The sequence below is a fragment of the Myodes glareolus genome, chromosome 22, assembly GCF_982192425.1.
Source record: "Myodes glareolus chromosome 22, mMyoGla1.1, whole genome shotgun sequence".
In the NCBI taxonomy this organism is placed as follows: domain Eukaryota; kingdom Metazoa; phylum Chordata; class Mammalia; order Rodentia; family Cricetidae; genus Myodes; species Myodes glareolus.
Window position 1 is genome coordinate 55,236,213 of NC_142047.1, and position 25,041 is coordinate 55,261,253.

Below are 25,041 nucleotides of genomic sequence, written 5' to 3' on the forward strand. Positions count from 1 at the left end.
CAGCAAAGATGTCAAGCACCAGAGATTCTCAATAGTTTTCATTGTTGTAATTGTTGAGGGTGTGGACCAGTCCACTCTCGCGCCACAGCCAGCCAGTTCTTTTTCTCAACTAGCCTTGCATATAAAGCCACCTGCTCTGAACCAGCCTGGTTCTAGTGTGTGAGGTACCAACCCACGGTGCTGTGAGATTGAAGATAGTGGCAGATGGATCCGGGATTGTGGAATGTATTTATTAGACACTCACTGACAGATGCAGGATCCTGAAGATGGTGCAGGACCAGTGAGGTCCTGGAACTTGGTCAGAAGGAGGACAGAAGTGGCTTCACACAGGGTGGGATATACCTGCCTTGTCTCAGCGCTTCCCTACCCCTAGGGTGGATCACAAAACTCCAAGAATCTGTGCAGGGTTTCATGTGTATAATTTTCTGGTAAATTGTGTGGGGGAAATTGGCCAAGGTCACTTAGAAGTAGATGTGGAAATTAGCCCCCAAGATGACTGCATTTATGACATCGAACCAGACATGTACCTTCCATGCTGTCAAATCCCAGACTCATGCAGCCGTGCCTATAATGTTCGGTAGATCTAATCCAGCCCAGTCACAATCCGGGGGCACCGCACTGGGTCAGGAGCGACCAGGCCGTTCTCCTGCAAGGAGACCCTGGAATGTCAAAGTCATACTCCCACGAGGGACTTAGCACAGGTGTTCCCTCTGCTTGTCTTACCGTCATTTCTCACTGTGTCCCTCTGTCCTCACTTTCCTAGGTTAGCCTGGATGTTCACATTCCTTCATCCACCCCCTGCCCCTTAGCTCTTACATGGGACCTCTGGGCTGCTGTTCCTTCCTCCTTACAGGCCATGCTGCTTCTCCCTTCTCCTGTCCCAAACCTTCATAAAAACTGCTTTTCTGGGTGCTCGCTGGCCTTTCCATCTCAGTCTCTCTCCCTCCGCATCTCCCCTGTGTGGTAAAGACCTCTTAACCATGCGATTCCCTCATCAGTTCCCAAGGTCCTTAGGGCCATGAACTTCCAGCACATGGACAACGAGGGCACCAGGCAAGTCACCTGGCCCCTAGCAGGGGCTCGGCAGGCACCTGCCGAGTGAGTGAATTGGTTTCCGTGGCTTGGTGAGTTCAGGCTGGGCTGTCAGACGAGCTAGCGGGCACTTGTTCTGCCAGTATCGATTTGCAGGCGCGACTCTACGTGTAAATGCATTTCACTGTTCTGCCCTAGGACCCAATTTTTAAAAATTAGATTTTAAATGTCGTACCCTTCTCACTTACGCCTTGTGCTTCCAGACAACCGGTGCGTAATGTAGAATGAAAGGCGTGGAAAATGGGCCCATTTAGTGAACTCTATTAGAAATCCGCTAGGCTATTTTTAAATTCTCACGAACCTCGTGCTCCTGAGGGTGGGCAGGAGAGAGGGAGAGAGGGACGGTGGGAGGGGGAGAGAGAGGAAGGGAAGGAAGAAGGGAGCCCAGGTGTAAGCTAGTGGGATACTGAGGACGGTGTGTGTTTTTCAGTTTCCATTTTAGTAGGATCCCAAATGTGATTCCTGAATCGAGAGACTGAAAATGAGATTCTGCCTGATATGGCTGCTCCCCTCCACTCTTGCAGCGGGGACCACGGGCTGCTGTGTGCAATGCCGTGAGCATGCTAGCCTCCATCCTGCCTCCCAGCTGATCTGCTCCCCAGGCTCCGCCACAGGTGGAAAACAGGTTCAGGCAGGGCCATCAGGGAGGTGCACAGAACGTGGCTCACTCGGGATATGATCTTTTGAAGGTGTAGGTGGAATGTTTATCAGTTTAGTCTTTGTGTGTGTGTGTGTGTGTGTGTGTGTGTGTGTGTGTTTGTGTGCCTGTGTGATGTATATCTTTGCCTTTATGAGTATATGTGCACCTGTGTGTTGGCCAGAGGGTGACATGAGATCTCATCCTTGATCACTCTTCACTTTCCCTCCTTTTATTTTTGGAGTCAGGATCTCTCACTGAACCTGGAGCTCATCAATTAGGCTAGGCTGGATGACCACTTAGTCTTATCTCTGCCTCCCCAGTGCTGTTCCTATGCCTGGCTTTTTTCATGGGCACTGGGGATTTGAACTCAGGCTCTCATGCTTGCGTGGCAGACACTTTACTCAGTAGAGTCGTTGTCCCAGTTCCTAGTCTTTGCTTTCTGCCATAGCCAGAGTCTGCTGGTACCTGTTGCCTTGGCTGGTCGTCAGTGCTCTGAGAACTACATCCTCCTTCTTACGAGTCTCCTGTGAGAACATAGCGTTCAGTACCAGTGCGGTCACAGTACCTAGCTGTGGTTGCTGCTTAGTACCAGTGCGGTCACAGTGCTCAACCCCAGCACTTATTATTGGATGTAGAACTGGATGCTTGCCCCTCCTTGGGTCCCAGGACTATGCTGAGGACTGGGGCTCCAATAGAGAGAATTCATGATTCTGAGAAGACAGGGCTTGCTTGCTCTGAGTAATCTTGATGGTCTGGAGTTCCTGAAAGCTCCATAGGAGCCACAGGGACAGAAGGCAGCTTCTGGTGGACCAGCGAGGATATAGGTGGGTAGAATCAGGAGGCATTTGAAGTAGGTACCTGGATAGTCGGGGTGTAAGGGCGAATGGCCCTGTCTTAGCTCCAGGGGTGACAATGGTGGCATGGTGGTGACAACAGAAGATGGTGGCCCAGCCCTGTGAGCTATCCAGACCCATCCCCCTCCTCCTCTGCTACCCTGAGAGTCAGCTTCATTCTCATGCTGCCTTTGAGCAGATAGTGGCTGCCATCAGTCTACACCGGGGTCTTTAGTGCTGGCCTTGGGGACTAGCAGACTCCCCAGCTGGCTCCCCATGCTGGGACGAACTCCAGGGAGAAAGCTTAATGGACTTAGACCCGGGGCAGGTGTGGCAAGGGGCCACCTGTGTCAGGTGTGCCGGCACATGGCGTGGTGGGTACGGACGATCAGCAGCCCCGTAGGGAAGAGCTCCATGTTCTGGGGAAAGGCTTGGCTTGTTCTGTGGAGATTGTGTGTGGTAGGCACAGCTGTAGTATGTTCTATGGAGATTGTGTGTGGTAGGCACAGCTGTAGTATGTTCTATGGAGATTGTGTGTGGTAGATACAGCTGTAGTATGTTCTATGGAGGTTGTGTGTGGTAGGCCCAGCTGTAACAGGCTGCTGGCAGTAGAACAGGTAGCAATGTTCAGAAACTCCCTCTTGCTAAGGCTGCTGGTATAAGAAGCCTCAGGGCTGGGCTGTTTACTTGTAGAGACTGGTATGGGAGCACATGGACCCTGGCTTCCCATGTTACTGAACTTTGTCCATACAGCTGAGTGTGTGCATGTGCATTGTGTGCCTTTGGGTGTGTGTGCACACGTAAAGGCCAGACAAAACCTCCGGTATCTCTCCTCAGGAGTTACCCACTTCAGGTCTCCCCTTCGCCTGGAGCTGATGGATTAAGGCAGGCTGGCTGACCAGCAGGCACCAGGATTCACCTTCTCTGTAACCCCAGCGCTGGAGTTACAAGTGTGCACCACCATTTATAGCGTGTTAATATGGATGCTGGAGATGACACTCAGGTCTCATGCTTGTGTGGTCAGCACATTAGGAATCCTGTCCTGTTTTCTTACCAGTATTGCAGGACCCCACCGCACCCCACCCTGTGGCGGGGGGGGGGGGGAGCAGAGCACTGAGCTCAGTGTCTGTGTGGCACTTCTGCCAGTAGAATGGCAGGGTTTCCCTCTGTGAAGTTAGAATTCTTCGAGTGAAATCCACTGTGTGCATCTTGGCAGCTGGGCAGCAGCCCTATGCACAAGGTAAAGCCTTGGCTTTGGGTATCACTAAGCTGAGGAGAATTTTTTTCTTTTTCTCCTGAAACAGCTCCCCTGGGCCTTAAATCCCTATCCTCAAAGGGATTCAGAGCAGCACTGTGAGAATTCGACAAAATAATGATGCATTGGAAGCATCCCGCCGGCGCCCTGGGTGGGCTTGCTTTCCTCAGCCTAAGAGGATCAAACACGGATTTGGTTTTCCACAGCAAATATTTTAAGATAGTTTTCCATTTCAAAAGAAAGGTGCAGATTGCATTCCTTGATCTGTTTGTTAAAAGGGAATGAAGAGAATCATATCTGTGTGTGCACATGCCTGCATACTCACACAGTGCACACGAGCATACGTGTACGCATGCCAGTATATATCTGAATGCGTATGTGAATATGAGCATGTTTGCGTGCTCCCAACTGTATAAGCACATTTATGTACATGAAACATGCACTTTTATGGGTAAGCCCATGGGCGTGCATGCATGTGGTCATGTCTGCACATGCCTGTGTGTGCACATATTCATGCCTGGGCTTGTGATTGACAGAAGAAGGGAATCATGGAGTGAGTGTGTATATTCTCAGATGTGTGCTGCTAGACAAGATATACAAATCAGCATTCTAAGCAACTTTTGAAATACTGTAGATTAATCTCCTGGTCACAACTTCTTCATTTAAATGCACGAGGAGGCAGGAAAGCAAACCCAGGAACCTGCTGCTGCCAGCAGGGGTGGAGGACAGGCAGCCGGTCTTTCCACCTAGAAGACATTTGGCTAGGATGTTTATGGGGCTGGAAGTGAGGCTGCTTATTGCTGAGAGCGTTAGCATTGTCTGACCTGTTCTGCATCCTGCCAGCATTTGGCTTTGGTCTTCTCATTGACTCCTGCCGACATTGGGCTGTGCACTCAAAGGGCACCAGGAGACGGCAGGTAGGAAGTTGGGTGGATCCGAGAAGGTGGGATTCACTGCATCATGTGATATCCAATGTCAGGTGGGGCTCGGGCTTTATCCCCTCTACAGCCAAAGCTCACTGTAGCTCCCTGACCTCCAGAGGCTCCCTTCCTTCCTGCTGCTACCCCTTCCATCTAAACCACTTCTTGGCTATGAGTACCAGACAGCCAGCACCGTCTTGAGGCATACAGTGGGCTCAGGGACAGCCTGGCGCATCGGAACTCAGCCTTCTGTCATCCCACAGAGGAGACTGGAAGCTGGGCTGTGACTGTTGCCTGTTCTTCCTTCCTGGCAAGGAAGGTGCCAGAGTGGCACTGCCCCGCTCTGCTCTGAGAGCGTTTTCACACAGCCGGTCTTAATGTCACTGCGGCGTGAGGTCACACAGCTGGTCTTCGCACCACTTATGGTGTGAGCGCATGTGTAGTGAGTGTTTCACTCGCTTGGCCTGGAGAGATCTGCAAAAGTGGATCTGGTCTCACATCGACTTCCATGTTTGACTGTGACAGCAACAGTGGGGACACAGAACCTGTCCTGCTAGACATACCATGTCCTCTAATGACCCTATCATCCTTGCACATGGGATCATGTGCTCCACCAAATAATCACAGTGCAAGCTTAGGGAAAATGACTCGGAAATTGCCGGGAAGGTGAAATGAGCAGACAGTGCCCACATCAAGGATGTAAGTCTCACTGTACGTGCCATGGCTGTTCTAAATCAGCCACGCCTACTGTGCACCAGGAAACCCCTCTAAGACCTCTCATTCAGCTCGGTTCCTCCAAATTTCTCTTAACCATCCCCCACTAACTAGGCCTGAGGCCTCGCCTCGCTCCCTGAGGAACCCAGAAGGACTGCTACCTGGAGCAACTCTCTGAGGCTCCTCCTGCCTTCCTGGTCACCATGTGACGGTTCCTGTCATCAGCTTGCTTTGCTTTCTTTTCTTTTGTAACAATGTTTTTTATTATTATTCTGTGAACATTCCATAAATTTATACAATGTATATGGATCGTAGCCATCCACCCTTGCACTCCTTTAGCTCCCTTTGGTGCCCCAGTCCTCTCTCCCACTTAGCACCACCCATGTGCACATTGAATAGGGGAGTGGCTCTCCTTTCTCTCCTCTCTCAACAGCCTTCAACTTGCCAGTAGCTCCTCCAATACGGGTGTTCATACTGGAGTTTTTTCTGGTTTGATCTTGTCTGTGTCTCGGGCAGGTAACAATAGCAGTTGCAAGAGAATGTATGCGTGAGCCACACCACATCCAGAAGCCAGCATTGGTGTGGGAGGTCCTTCTGTTTGTGTGTTACTTTCATTGGTTAATGAATAAAGAAACTGCCTTGGCCTTTCAAAAGGGCAGAACTTGGGTAGGAGGGGAAGACAGAACTGAATGCTGGGAGGAAGAAAGCAGAGTCAGAGAAGCCAAGGATCCTCTGCCTGAGATGGATACCAGTTAGAATCTCCAGTAAGCCACTGCCACGTGGCAATACACAGATTGATGGAGATGGGTTAAACTAATATGTAAGAATTAGCCAATAAGTAGTTAGAGCTAATGGCCAAGCAGTGTTTTAATTAATACAGTTTCTGTGTGGTTATTTCAGGTGTAAGCTAGCAGGGCAGCCGGAATGAACAAGCAGCCTGGTGCTCCTTGTTAACACAGCATCTCATGGCTCCCCTCCCCGTCTTACGTTCTTTCTACCCTCTCTCCTATGGAGCTCCCTGAGGCTGTCATGATGGGAGTCTGGTGTTGATGACTCATCTACAGCTGAGCACTCAGACTCTGCACTTGGACCAGTTCTGAGCAGCCCAACTTTCTTGAGCCCAGGGTGATCTAGTGCCCATGGTCCCGACACAGGATCTTGTATGGCAGCTGTGTTTTCTGGAACTGCAAAGAGAAGCTGTTTCTGTTAATACATCTTCATTCTCCGGAACCCGCATCCATTAGTTTTCTTTTCTCTCTGCAAATCTTCCCATTAGAGGAAAAGAAAGGATAATTAGCAGCCTTGAACTGAACAAGCCCTTGCAATGTTCATTGACTATTTGGTGATATATTCATTTGCTTCTGGCTTAAAATTCTATAAGGAATATTTAGCAACCTTGGAAGGGCAATATACTTACAGCTTTAGCGTTTTCTCTCAAGAGCCGTGTCCATCTGGGACATATACCATGGCCACATTGAGTCTGGGCTAAATAGGCGTGAAGAGGCAGTAGAACACCTGTGCCACCACACACATGACACGGTTATCCCGGAAGGGTGAGCCAAGATGAAAATGGATATTTAAAACTTGAGGCTTGGGAGATGGCTCAGGGCAGTGCTGACCTACCGTTGAGTGTGCAGCGAGCTGCCTGACCAGCAGCTCTGTGGGAAGGGTTGCCCCAGCCCCAGCTTTCAAGGCCCAGCACAGTCGTGTTCCGTTTCATCTGCCAAGACAGAATGACTGCAAGATTGCCTCCCTCATCTTCTGGTGTCCCTGGGGCTTTGGAACTGGTGGGTTCACACTTCATTTTTGTACATGGCTTCATTTTCCAAACAAAGCTGGAGGGTGGCTAGAGCCTTGGATATCTGAAAGTTGTCAGGATTCCAGTTTTCCCTTTTTTTTCTCATCTTCCTTCTGAAAATTCTTACTAAATGGAAGGTAAATTTTGGTCTGAGTGTTGATTATTGAAATCTGTTAACTTCTTTCGCAAAAATAGGCCAAATGTCACTTCTGTTATTGTGTGTGTGTGTGTGTGTGTGTGTGTGTGAAGTGTTTGCATCCAAATGAAAGATTTTTCAGTTTTTAAAAATGTGCTAGCATGCACGTGGTATATATATATATATATATATATATGCATATATATGCAGTCAAACATACACATAAAATTAAAACAAATACAATTTTAAAAATATTATAATAGCTGGGCATCGTGACACATGTCTTTAATCCTAGCACTGAGGAGGCAGAAGCAGTAAGATCTCTGTGAATTTGAGGCCAGCATCATCTATAGAGCAAGTTCCAGGACAGCCAGGCTTCTACATAGTGAGATCCTGTGTGTTTGTGTGTAAATAAAGTAAACTGTGGCTGGTATGTAAAATAAATTTAAAAAATTAGTTAAAAAAAGATTAACTATTCTTTCATTGTTGGTTTGTTGGCTGCACAAAAGTCATTTTTCGTATTGGCCCCGCTGGGTCCCTTGGTGCTAGGTTCTTTTTATAGTTAAATAGCACCAAGTATAGGGAGCTGCAGAGATGGCTCAGTTGGTAAGTGCCTGCTGGGAAAGCATGAAGACCAGAGTTCAATTCCCAGCACCCATTTAAAAGCCTGCTGTGGTGGTGCATCTTGTCATCCCAGCTGAGAAGGTGTGATCCCTGAGGCTGGCCTGCGCCTGGCCAGCCAGGTCATTGAGCCCCAGACTCGGTGAAAGACCATGTCTCATACAGTGAGATGTAGAGAGACTGAGGGACTTACCTGATGTCTACCTCTGGCCTCTACATGCACGTGCACACACACACATACACAAACACAGGCACACACATGCATGTGTACACACAGACACAGACACATGTGCACAGGCACACACACATACACAGAACACATACATGCATGCATACAAGTCATACACATACATACACATGCACATATGCACACATACACACACATAGATAATACTAAGTACAATGCCTTGCATGAAATGGGTTAAACACCTGTAACACTGACCAATGCTCGTAGCTTGCACAAATTTACCGTATTCAATTATCAATCGATCTCCACTTAATTTGGATTCATTGAACTAATTATCTGAAATTCGTTCTAATAGTAGTGCCATCTGAATATTGGCTTCAGTTGACAAGCAGGGAACGCTGTCTCACGCCTCTCCCCTAGTAAGAGCCTGGGGTCCCATTGTTTCCTTTGGCATCTCCTGAGCACCTTGCCTCGTTCTGGGGATCACCAGCTCTCCAGAGGCTCCTCTCCAGTAGAATCCAGATGGAGACTCAGGGAGGAGGAGGGGGTGAGAAGGGGGGCGTCCTCTTCTCGGTCAGCGTGTTGGAGGTTGTGTTACTTTGGAAGCTGAAAGTCTAAACTCCATGCCCATGGGCTGGCACATCTCGAAGGTTGTGAATCGACTCAGTGTGTGTACTGTGTGGCACTCATAGACAGCCTGGTTTGGTGGGGTGCCGGGTGCTCAGGGCTCACAAACTCTTATAACAATGGTGTTCCACCCAGATGTCAGCCTCCAGGCAAGCTGGACAGCATGAGACGTTGAACATTCAAGGGGAGTCTTCGGGCTACCAGCTACAGAAGCCTAGCGGAGCCGAGGAGTCACTTTCCTGCTGGCAGAAGGAACTTCAGGGAGGGGGGAGTTTTACATGGTTTTATATAATTGTTTTATTAATCCTTTCAGGAATTTCTTACAATGTATTTTGATCACACTCATTCTTGCTTCACCCAGAGCCACCTCCTCCCAGGCAAGCTTCTTTGGGCTCATGATTTCAGAGAGAAAATTCCATCATGGTGGACCGGGTACAGCAAGTAGGGTGGCTGTGTCTGCAGCCATCATGGTGGCGCAGGCAGGGAAGGTGAGGCGGGGGGGCGTGTCCACAGTCTTCTTTGTTAGACTGAAGAAAAAGCAGGTAGTAACTTCAAGGCCCGTCCTTGGCGACGTATTTCTGTTTAAGCACACTCAGTACAGTGTGAGCATGAGGGGGCAGAGGGCAGATTCTCACACCTTGGCGGATCGGGAAGAAGAAGGCTCAGCGTGGAACCAGAAGCAGATACTACCTTCAGAGCTGGCCCCTGGTGACCCACTTCAGATAGCTGGAGACCAACCCTTCGGACACAGTGTCCTTTGGAGGACATTTCACATCTAGACCATAATGGGGAATCTAGCGTGTAGCATCTAATTTATCTAACAGAATATTAGTTTGACAGCCCAGATTATTTATAAACACGAGTTCGTAGCAGTTTTAGAACTGTCTGTTTTGGAAGGAAGGTGTTATCACACACATCGACAGGCTGACAGGGAGCTACCTGTAAGAATATTGGGGTGGCCCAATGACAGGGCCTGTGTCTGACTCCAGCTGCAGAGACAATCGGAGCCTCTGCATACTTGGAGTGCGAGGCTCCAGGCAGCCACGTGGATGAACCTGAGGGCTTTCCAAAGGCAGCGTGTTGTTCTTATTAGAGCCCTGACCACAATCCTTTGTTTTCAGCTTTTAAATGGTTCCCCTCCGTTTGGGCTGCAGCTGCACTCACTCTCACGTTGGGTTTTGTCTTTCAGAAGCAAGTGTGAAGGCAGCGGCTGTGAAGCGCATGGAAGTGCTGGAGGGTCGGCTGCGCAGGTGAGGAGGTGTTCCGCCTTGCAGACTCCAGGGGCATCTGCTGGCTTTATTGGGATGCAGTAAGGCAAGGGACCGGGTCGGTCAATCTCTACAGCAAGTTAACAAAGAAAAGCAGGAAAACGCCCTCTGCATCCCCAGGGGGGAGGAGCAGGTGCTGTGCCAACATCTCCTAGCCCAGGCTCTCCCTTGACAAAGCAAATAGATTAGAATGTTTAAATGCATCTTGGCGAGAACACAGGGCCATTTTCACATCTTCAAATGAGAAAAGCCTCTTTGGGATACTGAGTTTAGGATTCATGCTGTGGTTTGCTTTTCCTTTCTGTGTTAGCCTCTGAAAGGGGGCTTAAGGACTAGGAACCAGTTTATGCCCAGAACAATGTAGGAATGTACATTGTAGGTTCTGTTTTGAATCCCGAATCAAAACCAGCGTGAAAATTCCTGGTTGCTTTTTTTTTTTTTTAAACCCAATTAGGAATTCAGATCGGAGAAGCATTAGCGACGCCACAGCACGTCAAGCTGTTTCTGGTTTTCGGGGATGTCTACTTCTGGAAATAAACCCCAGCCAGCGGGATCTGGTCCTAATTAAGGGAACAAGTTCGACAATGTAGTCTGCTTTTCCTCCCTGGCAGCCAGTTTGGTTTTATGGAAACATCTTGCTACTATTTTGGAAATTGCTAAGTGGCTCTGGAATAGATTGGCCTTAAACCTTTGTCTGCTGGGACAGTACAGAGGCTTTTCTCTTCAGGGTGCAGGGCCAGGCATTCATCCCGAGGGCATGGGATTAGCCTCAGGTTGCAAGCCAAGTCCTTCCACCTGCCAACTGACCTTGCCACCCTGAGACCCGGAGAAAGCTGTGGCAGAGCCAGTCAACCAAAGGCAGCTGTCAGGAGCGTATGCAGGTAGCTCAGGGACTTGGATCAGAGGCTGGCTTTCCTGCCCTGCCATGTGCTTGGGAGGGGCTTTCTGACACACATCTCTCCATCTTATTCCTGCTACCCTCTTTTTCAGGCATGCACGCCACATGAGCGTGTGACTTACAGTCATCTTAGACTCTTGGACAGCACCCTGTTGCCCTAGAACATGAGTACTGACAGACAGACAGACACCTCCCCAGCTACGCTCTGCACCTACGACCTCCCCACCCTCGGGAAGGATTAGCTATCTTTCCTGTGTGTATTCACCCCTCCTGTATAAGAGCTGGCTTGCATGTGCTGCGGCACACATGGTAACTTGCAGGAGTCAATTCTCGTCTTATACTTGGTAGGCTCCAGGTAACAAAGGAACTCGGGTCCCTGGCATCGTTGCCAAGTGCTGAGCCACCTCACCAGCCCATTCTCAGTGTCTTTTGCTACAGATGGGAAGAAGGTCTCTGTCTTTGTGGATAGGTGGATATAACTCAGCGGGAGGCATCCAGGCTGGCTCCTTGCACTGCGCTGATCTGTGCACAGTTGTACTCAGGGCTCATCCTTCTATGTGTGGCCACCCGACCTGCTTCCTAGTGTGGGTTCAGGCTTCAGGCTGACTTCCCATCAGCCTCCGAGGTGTCCCAGAGATCTATGTCCGCCTTGCCAGTGGAACCATCTTTCTCACTGGATGACATATAGACCCCCTCTTCTCTGGCAGCTGCTTTCTGCCTCCAGGGTGGCCCACCCAGCCCATTCCCCGTGTGATCTGGTTCATGCTCACCCAGGACTCAGCACAGGAGTGTTTTTCCGTGGCATCTCCTGCCACCTCCTGCCATCTTTTAAATATCCAGAGCCACAGCCATTGTTTGCTCTGGGAATTCTGTCCAACTTTGGCAGGCCAACCTCCTGAGAAGGACCCTCAGTCTCATTAAAGGCCAGCATGCTGCTTGCCATGTGCTAAACCTACAGTTACGTAGTTTAAGAATCAATGGATCAAGCCAGGCAATGGTGGCGCATGCCTTTAATCCCAGCACTCAGGAGGCAGAGGCAAACGGATCTCTCTACAAGAGCTAGTTCCAGGACAAGCTTCAAAACTACAGAGAAACCAACCAACCAAACAAACAAAAAAACCAAACAAAACAAAACATCAGTGGATCAGTAGGAGTAACCTCTTGAAGCTTTGTTTATTTTTATTTTCTGTGTACAGGTGTTTTGTTCGCACGCATGTCTGTGCATCACACGCGTCTGATGTCCACAGAGGCCTGAAAACAGCTCTGTATTCCCTAGGACTGGAGTTACAGATGGTTGTGAGCGGCCCTGTGGGTGCTGGGAACTAAACCTGGCTTCTCTGGAGGAACAGCCAGTGCTCTAACCACTGAGCCACCTCCCCAGCCCCTGAAGCTGGCTGTTAAGGTTAAAATTCAGAGCATCCCATGTCCAAACCCGTTTGCCTCGGCATCCAGTCTGAGTCACAGCAGTGTATTAAAAAGCAGAACAAAGCCACTCCAAGGAGCCTTACCCACTTCCTGTTCCCCTTGAGGCTGTTTCAGAGGTGACAGCAATGTGGGATGTGTTGGTTTAGCTCTTTTCCCCTCAGGGCTAAGCTCTGCTTTAATTCCCCTCTTCTCAATTATCACATATTCTCTGTTAGCTTTTCCGCAGAGTCAAAGGAAATATTTAAAGAATCCTTGCTTCCGCCTGTGGTTTCTGAGGCGTCTCTTTCTGTAGCCTAGGCTTGCCTTCGACTCAAGGTCCTCTCACTGCAGCCTCCCGAGGGCTGAGATCAGAAGTGTTCACTACAACTCTTCTTGGCTCAGAGGTTTTCCCTCTGGGGCTAGAGAGATAGCTCAGTTGGCGAAGTGCTTGCTTTGAAACCGTGAGGACGTGTGCTTGGTCCCCAGACTCCAGGTTGATTAAAGGAACTAGCTATGGCCATGTGTACTTGTAATTTCAGCACTTGGGAGATGGAGACAGTGAGTCCCTGGGAGTCACTGGCCAGCCATATTGGACTAACTGGTGAGTTCCAGGCCAGTGAGAGATGCCCCCCACATCTATCTATCTATCTATCTATCTATCTATCTATCTATCTATCTATCTATCTATCATCTATCCATCCATCCATCCATCCATCCATCTATCTATCTATCTCTCCCCCCTCTCCCTCTCCTCCTTCCCCCACTCTCAAAACAAGATGGGTAGTACCCAGGGATCGACACAGAAGTTTCTCTCTCTCTCTTTCCCTTTCTCCATCTCTCCTTTCTCTCTTCTCCCTTCCCCCTCTGCCCCTCTCTTTTCCTTTGTAGATGAAGTACATTTGTTATAACAACCTCATATCTTATGTTGTGACCACTGCAGAGGAGAAATCCTTATTGTCCAGTGAAAGACTGGTACCTCTGGTTGTCAGAGCCAAGTCTCATCTGCCCCTGCCCCAGGATGTGCTCGCTGGCTTTCTCTATGCGTGTGCGTGGAGTCCATTGCATGCATGGTTGGGGAACATTCTTTACCATTCTAGCCGGTCTCCACTCTCTCTGCTTTGTTTGCCTGGAGCTGAATCTGAAGCCTTTGCTGCAACCATCAGGGCACTTTAGAGGCTGCTGGTTTATTTTTCTGCCTTTGCACGCTGCTTCATCTCTCAAGTGTTTACTTGAGGGTGACTCAGACTTTCAGAGTCAAAGCGGCAAAGACCCTGGCTTCTTCTCTGGCTGTGAGGTGCTCAGAAGCCCCTGTGCGTGCCTCTGGCTTGTGGTAGAAGCACCCGAGAACTCAGGTGTCTCATCTGAAATTTATTTTGAAATAAAGCACTTTATAACTTTTCTCTAGAGCAGATCTGAGTCTTAAAAGCCTAATGTTTAGCTACTAATTTATCTGGAAACTTCTACATGAATGCCCTCACAGGCAATGGTAGCCGGGAAGGTTACTCAGCTAACAAATCCCACGAGAGTTCATCAGAGGTGATCAGGGCTTGAGAAAGCCATGGAGTATCTACCAGGGCTCCAGGACATGTTCTCAGTTTGCTCCCACCAACAGTCTGCCTTCAGGCTGAGAGCCCCCAGAGCTGGAAGTCAGCCGAATGGGAGCTGTGGGCCTGTAGCCAACAGTGTCCCGAGCCTCACGTGGTACTCAGAGAAAGGCCTAGTTGTACCCCATAAGACTCCCAGAATCTGTCACTCACTGACATAAGCCAGTTGCCTGTTCTCTGGCGGTAACTGAAGCAGTTATTTCCAGAGGAGCAGGGAGAAGGTTCTGGAAGGTTCTAGAATTTCTGCCTCGTGTTTCCATTTTACTGATTGAGATTTAAAAACTACTAATATCGCATATATCCAGCAGTACATGGACACCGCATATGAAGCAAATCCTAGAGGGCATGCTCAAATGATTTGGCGCAGTGGACATATGCTGAAAAGAGAGAGGCCTGTGGAAGAGTTGCTTACTTTCTAGGCAAGGGAACTCCCCATTTCTGGTCTGCTTTGTCTTCTCATCAAGGAAGGAAGAACAGGAGTTGGTCTTGGAAAAGAAAAGAAGGCAGTGGGATTTTGAACTCTGGGTGGTCATTTCCTGGTGCCTCCTGGTGAGAATGCAGGAAGCAGCTCATATCCATCCCAGCACGGTTCTGGCAGATTCCACTACCTGCCACCTAACAGGAGTTCGGTGGAGCAGTGTGAAGTCCTCTGAGGTCCCTCAGATGGGTTCTTTATTCCAAGCCATGCAAGTTCCTCAGCACCTGGAAGCATGCGTTTGAACCCACCTTGCCTTTCTTCCTAGTACTATGGTGGAAATGAACGTAAACACAGCAGCAGGGAAATACAAAGCTGGCTGCCCCAGGAGCCTGTCACAGACAGGAGCCTGACAGAGGAGAGGAATGCAGGTGTGGGGATGCCTGACAGCCTCAGACAGAGGGAGCCTCGGTTCTTTCCTGTTCTGTGTCTTCCTCCACCCCTAGCGGGAACTCTCTGCTCAGCCATGACTCTGCTGGACCAGAGCAGGCATAGGGTACAGGCTGGAGGAGGTGGTGCTCTTTTGGTTTCTAACTTGGTCAAAGTTCATCTTTCCTGCAGGGTATGGCTGACCCTCTGTCATGTGGGCCCTGGCTGACTTCTGCTTCCTCTGTCCATCCTGTCACCTGTCCGCCTCTCCCTTAGCCTCAGATCGCACAAGACTGTGTCCGCTTCCGTCCTTGAAACTGATGGCTGCATTATGCACCCTCAAATCCAGGGTCAGGCTGGAGATGTCATCCAGGCAGGGACTCGTGAGGGAGCCATGGACCACCTGTCCTGGTTGCTGTGGAGAGCGGGGTAGGGGGTGTATGGGTTCAGGAACAAGACTGTCTAGATTTGAACGTGCTCACTTCTGAGCAGTGGCTGTACACTAGACAATACATCTCTTCAAGCCTCCTTTTTCTATTGTAAAAATGAGACAATTACAGAAGAAGATAAAGAACGTGTCTCATCCACAGTGATGACTGAATGAATGAAAGTTGCTATTCCCCGGTAGCCGTGTAACACCACAGAAATGATGGAATGGAAATATCTACTTTGAGAGATGACGCGGCGGCTCAGTCAGGAGAGTGCTGATGTATAAGCACGCTGACCTGAATTCAGTGCCCAGAACCCACTTTTTAAGAAGCCAGATGCGCCAGCACATACTTTAATCCCAGCACTGGGGAGGTAGAGGCGTGAGGGTTTATGGTGCTCACTGGCCTCTACTACTTTTCAAGTTCCAAGTCAGTGAGAGACCCTGCCTTAGAAAATAAGGTGGTTGTCCTTTGGCCTCTCCAGGTACACACACACACACACACACACACACACACAGACATTCATACAATTCCACGTGGAAATCAATCCTTATTTTCTAAAAGCAAGAGAGACTCACCATCTTCCTGGTTAGTCTCAAGGTCGTGGCAAGTTCTGCACCTCAATTTTCTAAGCCGTTTGCTCTTTCTGCTGCCCACCCTTTGGCCAGACGCTGCCGACAGCTCCTGCAGAGGGTGGAAAGAAAAGACTTGTGATAATTGAGTCCTTGTCAGTGACTCTGAGGGAGACCGAGAGCCTGCACTGGTCCCCACACGTACCATCGGCTGGCTGAGGTCCTAGAGACCCACTGCCTTCCCAGCCTCACCTGGCAGTGGAGTCTGAGATGCAGAGCCCTGACCTTGCATAGTGCAGGCAAGACTCAGCTGTTTGTCTCCTGGGCTCTGCGTCTCTGCACAGTGACCCTTGGTGGACCTCCAAGAGCATCTGAGGTTGTGACAGCTCCCTCTTCTACCTCTCCTTTGATAGTTCCCAGAGATGTGGAAATGTACGTAGAGAAGAGGGTGGATAAAGAGAGACCTGAAGTAACCCTGGGCATCATGCCAGGAGAACCCCTGAGTGACGTGGTGTGAGCACTGAATGAATCTGTGTGAGGAGGGGTTGAGTACTGTCATCGTTTTCTTTGTCCTTGATACTGGTGACAGATAGGTGGACATGGGCTATCTTAGAGATAGCCTGGTGTTGCATGGCTTTTCCTGGGGGCAGTTGGACAAATGTTCATTCACCCCAGATAGGGCCCCAGGGACAGAACAAGGAAACAACTCCACCCAAGTCCAGCTTGGTGGAGCAGTGAATTTATTGGACTTGCTTACAAAGGAGAATGCGTAGGTGGTACAGGAACATGGCTGCTTTCGGGCAGAGGCATGAGCAGTCTCCCACAGCACTCGGTAGTCCTTAGACGTCCCTAAGAAGGGGGGCACTTTACGGAGAGCCTGAAAATGGCCTGGTCTCTCTAGGTCTTGTGCAGTTCCGCATAGACACTCTGATTCAAGATGGCAGAGCCGGGTAAGAGCAGCGGACACTTCCAAACACCATCGCCCATGTCATCCTTCCCATTCCAGGACACACGGGGGTGCAGTGGTGCATCCTGCAGTCCTAGCACTTGGAAGGTGAAGGCTGGAGGATTAGGGGTTCAAACTCCGCCTCAGTTACATAGTGTGTGTAATGAGTTTGAGGCTAGCCTGGGCTACAGTGAGACCCTGTCTCAAGAAAAGACACACAACAAAGAAAGATCATTGTTAATTAACAGGGAGTATCCAATCACAGATGAATTTGGCACACTCAAGGCAAAAGTTCAGCTTGTGTCTCTCTGATGTGTTTGGCCAGGAACAGGGAAATCTTAAAGAGACGTTAAACTCGAGTCAATATATTAATGACGGAGACTCCTGTCTTTAATTAAATGAGACCTTTTAAGAATGTTCTTATTTTTAATGATTTATTTATTTTTATTTTATGTGCACAGGTGTTTTGCCTGCACATTTATCTGTGTGAGGGTGTCGAATCACTTGGAGCTGGGGTTACAGACAGTTATGAGCTGCTATATGGGTGCTAGAAATTGAACCCGGGTCCTCTGGAAGAGCAGCCAGTGCTCTTAACTGCTGAGCCATCTCTCCAGCCCTGAGAAGACTTTCTGATGACTCAAGGATGCATTGAGATTGCATGATAGTTTGATTTGATATTGCGATGTGAACCTGTGATTCTGACATGGGTGCTAAGATCCCTGCTGATGGGGGAGGCTCTCAGACACTCTAGAGCTGTGTTCTCCACCTTCCTAATGCTGCAACTCTTTAACATAATTCTTCATGTTGTAGTGACTTCCCCAACCATAAAATTATTTTCATTGCTACTTCATAACTATAATTTTGCTACGGTATTGAATCATAATGTAGATATCTGATATGTGACCCTTGTGAAAGGGTTATCTGACCCCATGGGGGTCACAGCCCAGAGGTTGAGACCTCTGGCTCTAGATGGCAGGCATTTCCAAGGCTGTCAGTGACCCTTGTGCACGTCGCCTGTGAGCCTGTGCCACTGCCACAGTGGACGCAGGGTTGACACAGCAACTCACGCAAGCCTGGGGTTCTGTGAGTCAGTCTGCTCCCGCTTCCTCCTGCCTGCCCCTGCTGCCTGCCTGTGTCACACGGCTGCTGATAGAGCACTGGTGACAAAGGATGAGTCCCAGAGTCAAAGATACCAGGCTCCATATCCTTACAGCATGACATCACACCAGGATGGGGCTCTAGATCCCTCACCATGGCCTGCTCAGGTGGAAACTAGTTCCATTGCTTCTGCTTCTGCTGCTGCTGCCGCTGGTTCTGGTGTTGGTGTTGGTGCTGCTGGTGCTGGTGCTGCTGGTGCTGGTGCTGCTGGTGGTGGTGTTGCTGGTGCTGCTGGTGCTGGTGCTGGTGCTGCTGGTGTTGCTGGTGCTGGTGCTGCTGGTGTTGCTGGTGCTGCTGGTGCTGGTGCTGCTGTTGCTGGTGCTGCTGGTGGTGTTGTTGGTGGTGCTGCTGGTGCTGGTGCTGGTGCTGGTGGTGCTGGTGGTGCTGGTGGTGCTGGTGTTGGTGCCGCTGCTGGTGGTGTTGCTGGTGATTCTGGTGCTGGTGCTGCTGGTGTTGCTGGTGCTGGTGCTGCTGGTGTTGCTGGTGCTGCTGGTGGTGGTGTTGCTGCTGCCACAAAATAGACATTTCTGGAACTCATACAGTTGTACGTGGTTTCCTAATGTGCTAAAGGAGAGCTCCCCAGCCTCATTCATCATGAAACTCAGCTCTGCCCTCGTGTATGAGGTCATAGGCATGTATCAGCGTACCTGCCTTTCTGGGGGTGCTGGGGATCTGACCTCAAGTCCTCATTCTTGTGCCGCAAGCGCGTCACCCACCGAGATGGTCCTCCAATCCCTGAGCTGTGGCCCCGTGAGCTGCACTTGCTCCAGTAGAAGCCATTAAGCCCGATGACCTGAGTTTGACCCTCGGGACCCACTTGGTAGGAGAAAACCGATTTCTTCAAGTTGTTTTCTTAACCACTGCATGCAAATCGTAGCATACACAAGCATGTGTGGGGGTACACGCATGCACACACATGCACACATACACACACACACAAATAAATAAATGTGATTAAAAATTTTAAGTCTTCAATAGAAATCATATCATTATTTCCTGGACAAAGCCTAAGGTGAGACTTATAGAGACGTGGCAGCTACACGGAGCCTTCAGTCCGAGTTATTCCCTTTATCGTTGTATAAATTCGACAGTAAACAGTGCTGTGGGCTCCTCCGGGGCTTACAGCGGCTGCTTTCTACTGGCGCAGGCCGGCAGGCTGCTCCAGACAACTCGAGCCTGTCTTAATTGACTCTTTTGTGTATTTCTTGATTCATTGCTCTCAGCGGAGCTGCTCTTGTTCCGATGATGGTGTTTGTCAGTGCTGGCATTACGGGATGGAAGTGGCCCCAGAGGCTGGCGGTGGCACAGGTGTGCTCATTTGTGTGACTCACTGGAGTGTGAAGGAGAGATGCGGTTTTTGGAGGGTGTCTCCTCCGCCTGCTTGTCAGGTCTCCCCTGGCGTCTGCCTGACTCTGTCATCGCTAAATGACTACCATGGATCCTTTAGATAAGGGTGGGGATTGGTCAAGTTTTAAGTCAACAATCTCAGAGAGAGCATGGTCCCATTTTGGTTTTCCAGGGTGTCAGCATCCAGGAGGGGCCAATCTTTTTGACATTGTGACATAGTATTTTCATCTACAAAGTTGACTGTCTAGGACCCTGCCCAAAAATGATATTATAATCCTCTTGTGTTTTAAGTAAATTTCCAATGTGTTAAACAATATTCTCAGCTACCCTTGGCCACATACAGCATTCAGGCTGCAGGGTAGATACACCTGGTGGACATTTATGCAGAACCTGGGAACCTGAAGATCCTTTAGTCTGTGGAAGAACTCTCTTATAACAGCCAGTGGACCGATGTCCAGATAGTCTAATCCCAAGAAAGATGGTGTTAATTTCAGGTGGGGTTCAAGGAGTGTCCCACATATCTTGACTTCTTACAGTGTTTATGCCGCTGGCTTCTTGGCTTTTGACCCCCTGACCCCTCGCCATTATTAGCACTGTCAGGTGATCTCCTGGCTGCTGTCGATTTGGTTGTTTTTCAGTGGAAGCCTCCCTCCCCACTGGACCGTACAATCAAATGTGAGAACAGCCTGCTTTTCGTGGGAAAGTAATGGATTGCAGCAATAAGGCTATTAAGAATCTTTCCAGTTCGAACTGAGACTCTGGGGTCCTTCGGTCTGCTAGACCCAGAGAAAGACAAACTTCAGAACTGTCTCTAAAGCATGGAGAGACAGTCCTGAGAAGAGCTGGATAAACCCTTCACGGTCTCTGGCTGGAGAGGAGAACAGAACAAAGCATGGGTCCAGCGCTGTGCTCTGTGCCGTTAGATATGGTTTACGTAACCTTGCACAGAGGCTGCAATGCCACCACAGGCAAAAGGACAGTGGGACACCTGGCTTTGCCTAAGAAGCTTAAGATATCATGGCTGAGATGCAGAGGAAGCCCAGCATCCTCTGATAGGGCAGAGAGGTTGATCATGGTTCATGTGCCCTCCAGATTAGTATTGTGTGCTCAGCACCAGCAGAAAACACACAGAGGGATAAATATTTGCTTGAAGAATGTCTCTCTGACACTTGGAGGTACGTCTCCCACCTCTGAGAAACCAGTCACCAGCCCCATCAGTCCCGCATTAGAATCGGAAGAAAACGATCCCCACAGCAAGAGACCCGTCGTTTGGTACATCCAGCGGAGATAATGTGACCAGCGTGCAGTGGCACTGAATACTGATAAGGATGTGACAGGCCACGCTTAGACTTGATGTCACATTCAGATGGTAGCTGAGAGATGAAAAGCAAACAGAAATTAATCCCCCTCCAGGAATCTCATACACATTCACTTAGTGCTTGCCTTCCGCTCAGCAGTCTGCCTCCTGTTCTCCCCATTAATAACTATAATCAAATATCCATGATCGCTTTCCACCAACCGGGTAATTGCTTCTGCTTCCTCATTTTCTGGGATGGGCGATGTGCTCGCAAGATGGGGCAGTTGTGTAACTGTTCTGCCCGTGTGAACTCCGGAAGTCAGCCGTGCCCTGCAGCTGTGGATGTCAGCCCACTTGCTCTCTGTGGAGTGAGGGAAGGAAGGAGTTTTATTGTGCTATTTTTAGACTTCAATTTAGACTTCAGCCGTTATGATACTGTGTGCCTGGGTAGATAGAGATGTCTGCACACAATTCCTTGGTACAATTGTGAGTCTGCCCTGGGCTCCGGCAGGTCCCAGATTTCATCTCAGCCTGTTGCCTCAGCGATGCCCTGACACACCGACCTTTTGTGCAGCTGAGACCTGCTGGGTCATGGGGTGATGGCTCCCCCTGCACCTGCTCTCTCCTGTACATGTGTAATGGGCATCCCACAATTCTGTGTAAATAGACTCAGCTCCTGACCATCTTTGCATTTTGGAGATAATTTTCCAGAGGTGATAGATGGAAGCTGCACCGAGAGGGTTGGTTTCCTTCCTCACAGACCGGAAGGGTGTGGGCACTGGGGTGCCTTTGCCTCAACTGTGGTAGAAGGCTTTGAGGCTGAACAGAACTCCTAGGCTTTCAGCATTGCAAAAGAGTTTGTGAGAAACACCAAGGGGATTTAAGGGCATGCCGGACCTACCCATCTGAGCCTGTGTGGTGTTGTATGTACTGTGTTAGTGTCTGGAGACGTACCCACCTGAGCCTGTGTGGTGTCGTATGTACTGTGGTACCGTCTGGAGACATACCCACCTGAGCCTGTGTGGTATTGTATGTACTGTGTTAGTGTCTGGAGACGTACCCACCTGAGCCTGTGTGGTGTCGTATGTACTGTGGTACCGTCTGGAGACATACCCACCTGAGCCTGTGTGGTGCTGTATGTACTGTGTTAGTGTCTGGAGACGTACCCACCTGAGCCTGTGTGGTGTCGTATGTACTGTGTTAGCGTCTGGAGACGTACCCACCTGAGCCTGTGTGGTGTCGTATGTACTGTGTTAGCGTCTGGAGACGTACCCACCTGAGCCTGTGTGGTGTCGTATGTACTGTTAGCATCTGGGTCAGTTCAGATCTCTGCATTTGAAGCGTGTAGGTACTAGGACACAGTGGCTATTACTTATCAGTGTCACTGTGTGTCCCATAGGGCGCCAACGCTGACGTCACATACCACCCCTTTGAACTATACAGGTCAGAAAATTGGATTTCAACAAGATTTCCAAAGTGACTTAATAAGGTGATCTGTATGCACATTAATCCCCTTCCACTCCTTCCCTCCTTTTCTTCCTCAGCTTTACCCTCCTTTTCTCCCCCCTTCTTCCTCCCCTCCCTTCTCATCCTCTCCTCCTCTGCTCCCTCATCTACCTCCTCTTTCTCCTGGTCATTCTCCTACAAATTGCAAACCTTTAAACAAACTATCTATGGCATGTCTCGATTAAAATACCGATCTTTAATCACCAGGGCAGTGACCAGCAGGGTGTAGCCCTCATCAATGATGATGAACATTAGCATCCTTACGAAAGTGGTCCTTGCTTCTCCCACCACATGAGGGATGCAGCTAGATAGTACCATCATGAGGAGTTGTCCCCTCATCAGACACCAGGTTTTCTGGTACCTTGATCTTATTATATATATTCAAACCTCAATGTATGCATGCATACATATATTCACATATATCTACATGTGTCAGTTTTGTCCTATGAAGTTGCTTCAAAAAGTTTCTGCCACTTCAACATTGTGCAGATAATTTGAAAAAATGTTTGGTCCTTGAGCAGCTGAGAGGCCAACTAGCATGGTCCATCTCTTGTTTACTCTGAGACTTTAATTTTTAACGTAGTCGTTCGGTAACAGTCACTCACCAGGAAGGCCTCCCTCTGGTGACCTTTATGAGGACGGATATGTTTCCAGCTCCCCTGGGTGTTTGTTCAGTTCGTTAGGTCATTCCTGAGCACCTGGGGTGAGTAACATCTTCCTGGGATTTAAAGAAGGGAGCATGAAATATTCAGGAGCCCCTTTAAATATGAAAAGGAAGGCATGTGCCTGACCATTGGAATCAAATGGGATGTGGTTATATTAAGAGTCCTGCCAGATGCCATATGGTTCAGAGGAAGGCAGCATGCTTGAGTGTGGAGTTTGGGAAGATATGGGTGTTAGGGGCTTTGATATTGACCTTGAAGAACTGGTTAGATTTTAAAATAATAATGACAGCATCAATAATAATAATAAAAGTCATAGTAGTAGTAGTAGGAGTTATTGGATTCCATGGCCTGCATGTGAAGGTCAGGACAGATTTTATTTATTTTATTTTTTATTGATTTTTATTGAGCTCTACATTTTTCTCTGCTCCCCTCCCTGTCTCTCCCCTCCCCTTCAACCCTCTCCCAAGGTCTCCATGGCTCCCAAATTTACTTAGGAGATCTTTTAGGACAGATTTTTTTAAGAGTCACCTCTGTTCTTTCATTGTGGGTTCAGGGATCAGACTTGAGTCATCCAGCATACACTGCCAAGTCCCATTTTACCTGCTGACCAGTTATGGTTGGGATTTAAAGAGAGACAATTTGAGAGAGTAAAAGGCACAAGAATTAGCCACCTGTTGTTAGAGACTATGCATCTTTCCTGGAAGGGTGAAAGGGCATCCGAGGAACACGGGGGAAGCTGAATGGAAGAGTCCGGAGCAAGCACACGTTCAGTGGCTGACTCCTGGGTGACCCGAGAGCCTGCCAAGTTGTCAGACATTTTTACCTTTCACAAGCTGGTGGAATGGGAGCACCTGAAGGCTGGGGTTCATATCCTAAACCAGGATCCTTAATACTTCCTCCTTGAAACTTTCTATCCAGTTATGTCCCTGTCCCACTTCACAGTGGTGAAACTGGACAAACAAAAACATACACCCTGGTTGTCTAGTCAGCTTTAACTCTCCACTCAGCACATCCCAGAGTCACCTGGGAAGGGAGTCTGAATTAAAGAATCGCCCAGATTAGGTTGGCTTGGCCCATGGGCATGTCTGTGAGGGATTGACTTGATTAATTGATATAGTAGGGTCCAGCCCACTGTGGGGAGCCCCATTCCCCAGAAAAATGGCCATGGGCTATATAAAAAAGTCAGCTGAATTTAAGTCTCAAAGAGCCAGCAAGTTCTCCTTGGTTTCTGCTGTGTTTCCTCAGCTGCGAGTGACTTCCCAGGCTGGAGGTAACACTGTAGGAAAAGCCAGCAGGCCTACCTTTGAGTGCTTTCCCAGACTGCCCTCAGCGACGGACTGTGAATGTAAGCCAAATAGATGCTTCCTCCCTTCAGTTGCTTTTGCGCAGTGTTTTATCACAAGAACAGGAAGGGAGGTAGGACACCTGTTTCTGCACATTGTTGCTAATCTGCAGCTTTGGAAGTGCTTATGCGATCCATGGCTGGCTGGCTTTACCATAATAAGAAAGGGAAGCCAGCCATGCTTGTGTGTGGTTTCTGAGACTCCTGGGCTCCTTCACCTGCACAGTAGATCTCTGCTCCAACACAACATCCGTTTTGCTCACAGCTGGTGAGGCATGAATATGGGAGTATCTTAGTAAGACAGACCCTCCCCTAAGGGGGTGCCTTCAGATCACATGCCAGCAGTAGCCGTCAGCTGAGCTTTCACGGCCATTGCACGTGGTCCGTCCAGCCCGGTATCTGCAGCATGGACAGCTGTCTCACAGGGCAAGAGTCCGAGAAGTACTAGGTGGAACCCATGTGACCTTTCACTCTTGGCACTTCTGAGCCTTGTTCCCATAAAGCCGACAAGTGCTCTGTGGGCAAGGTTAGCCCAGATCCCAGAGAGAGGATAAACACTGGATGTCTGGCTATAGGAATGGCAGAGTTGAAAGTATGTTTTGAAACCTCTACGCTGTAGTCTAATTACTACAATGTGAGGTTGTTTGGGAAATAAATGGCCTAACGACATAATATACTGCAGCACCATCCAGTAACTGTGGATATGGGGTTTAGTCTGGATTGTCAGTGTGGTTGGATTTGAGAAGTGAATAGGAAATTGCAATACACTTCTGTGCTGTGAAATAATCCTTATGTTTATTGTGAATATATGTTGCTATGATTGGTTTAATAAGCAAACTGGCTGGCCAGTGGCTGAACAGGATAAAGTTAGGTGGAAAGTCAAACTGAGAATGATGGGAGGAAGGGCAGAGTCAGAAGAGTCACCAGCCAGATGGAGAA

The 25,041-nt window shown here is 49.1% G+C and overlaps 1 protein-coding gene across 2 annotated transcripts in view; it reads left to right on the top strand.

The window, feature by feature from the left end:
* The window catches only part of Disc1 (DISC1 scaffold protein), a 199,491-nt gene that overhangs the window by 141,887 nt on the left and 32,563 nt on the right, over positions 1 to 25,041 (top strand). For both annotated transcript variants that reach the window (XM_087900602.1, XM_087900603.1), the window contains one exon: positions 10,013 to 10,073. In XM_087900602.1, the coding sequence (XP_087756728.1) occupies positions 10,013 to 10,073 (61 nt within the window). The remainder of the gene's footprint in view (positions 1 to 10,012; positions 10,074 to 25,041) is intronic.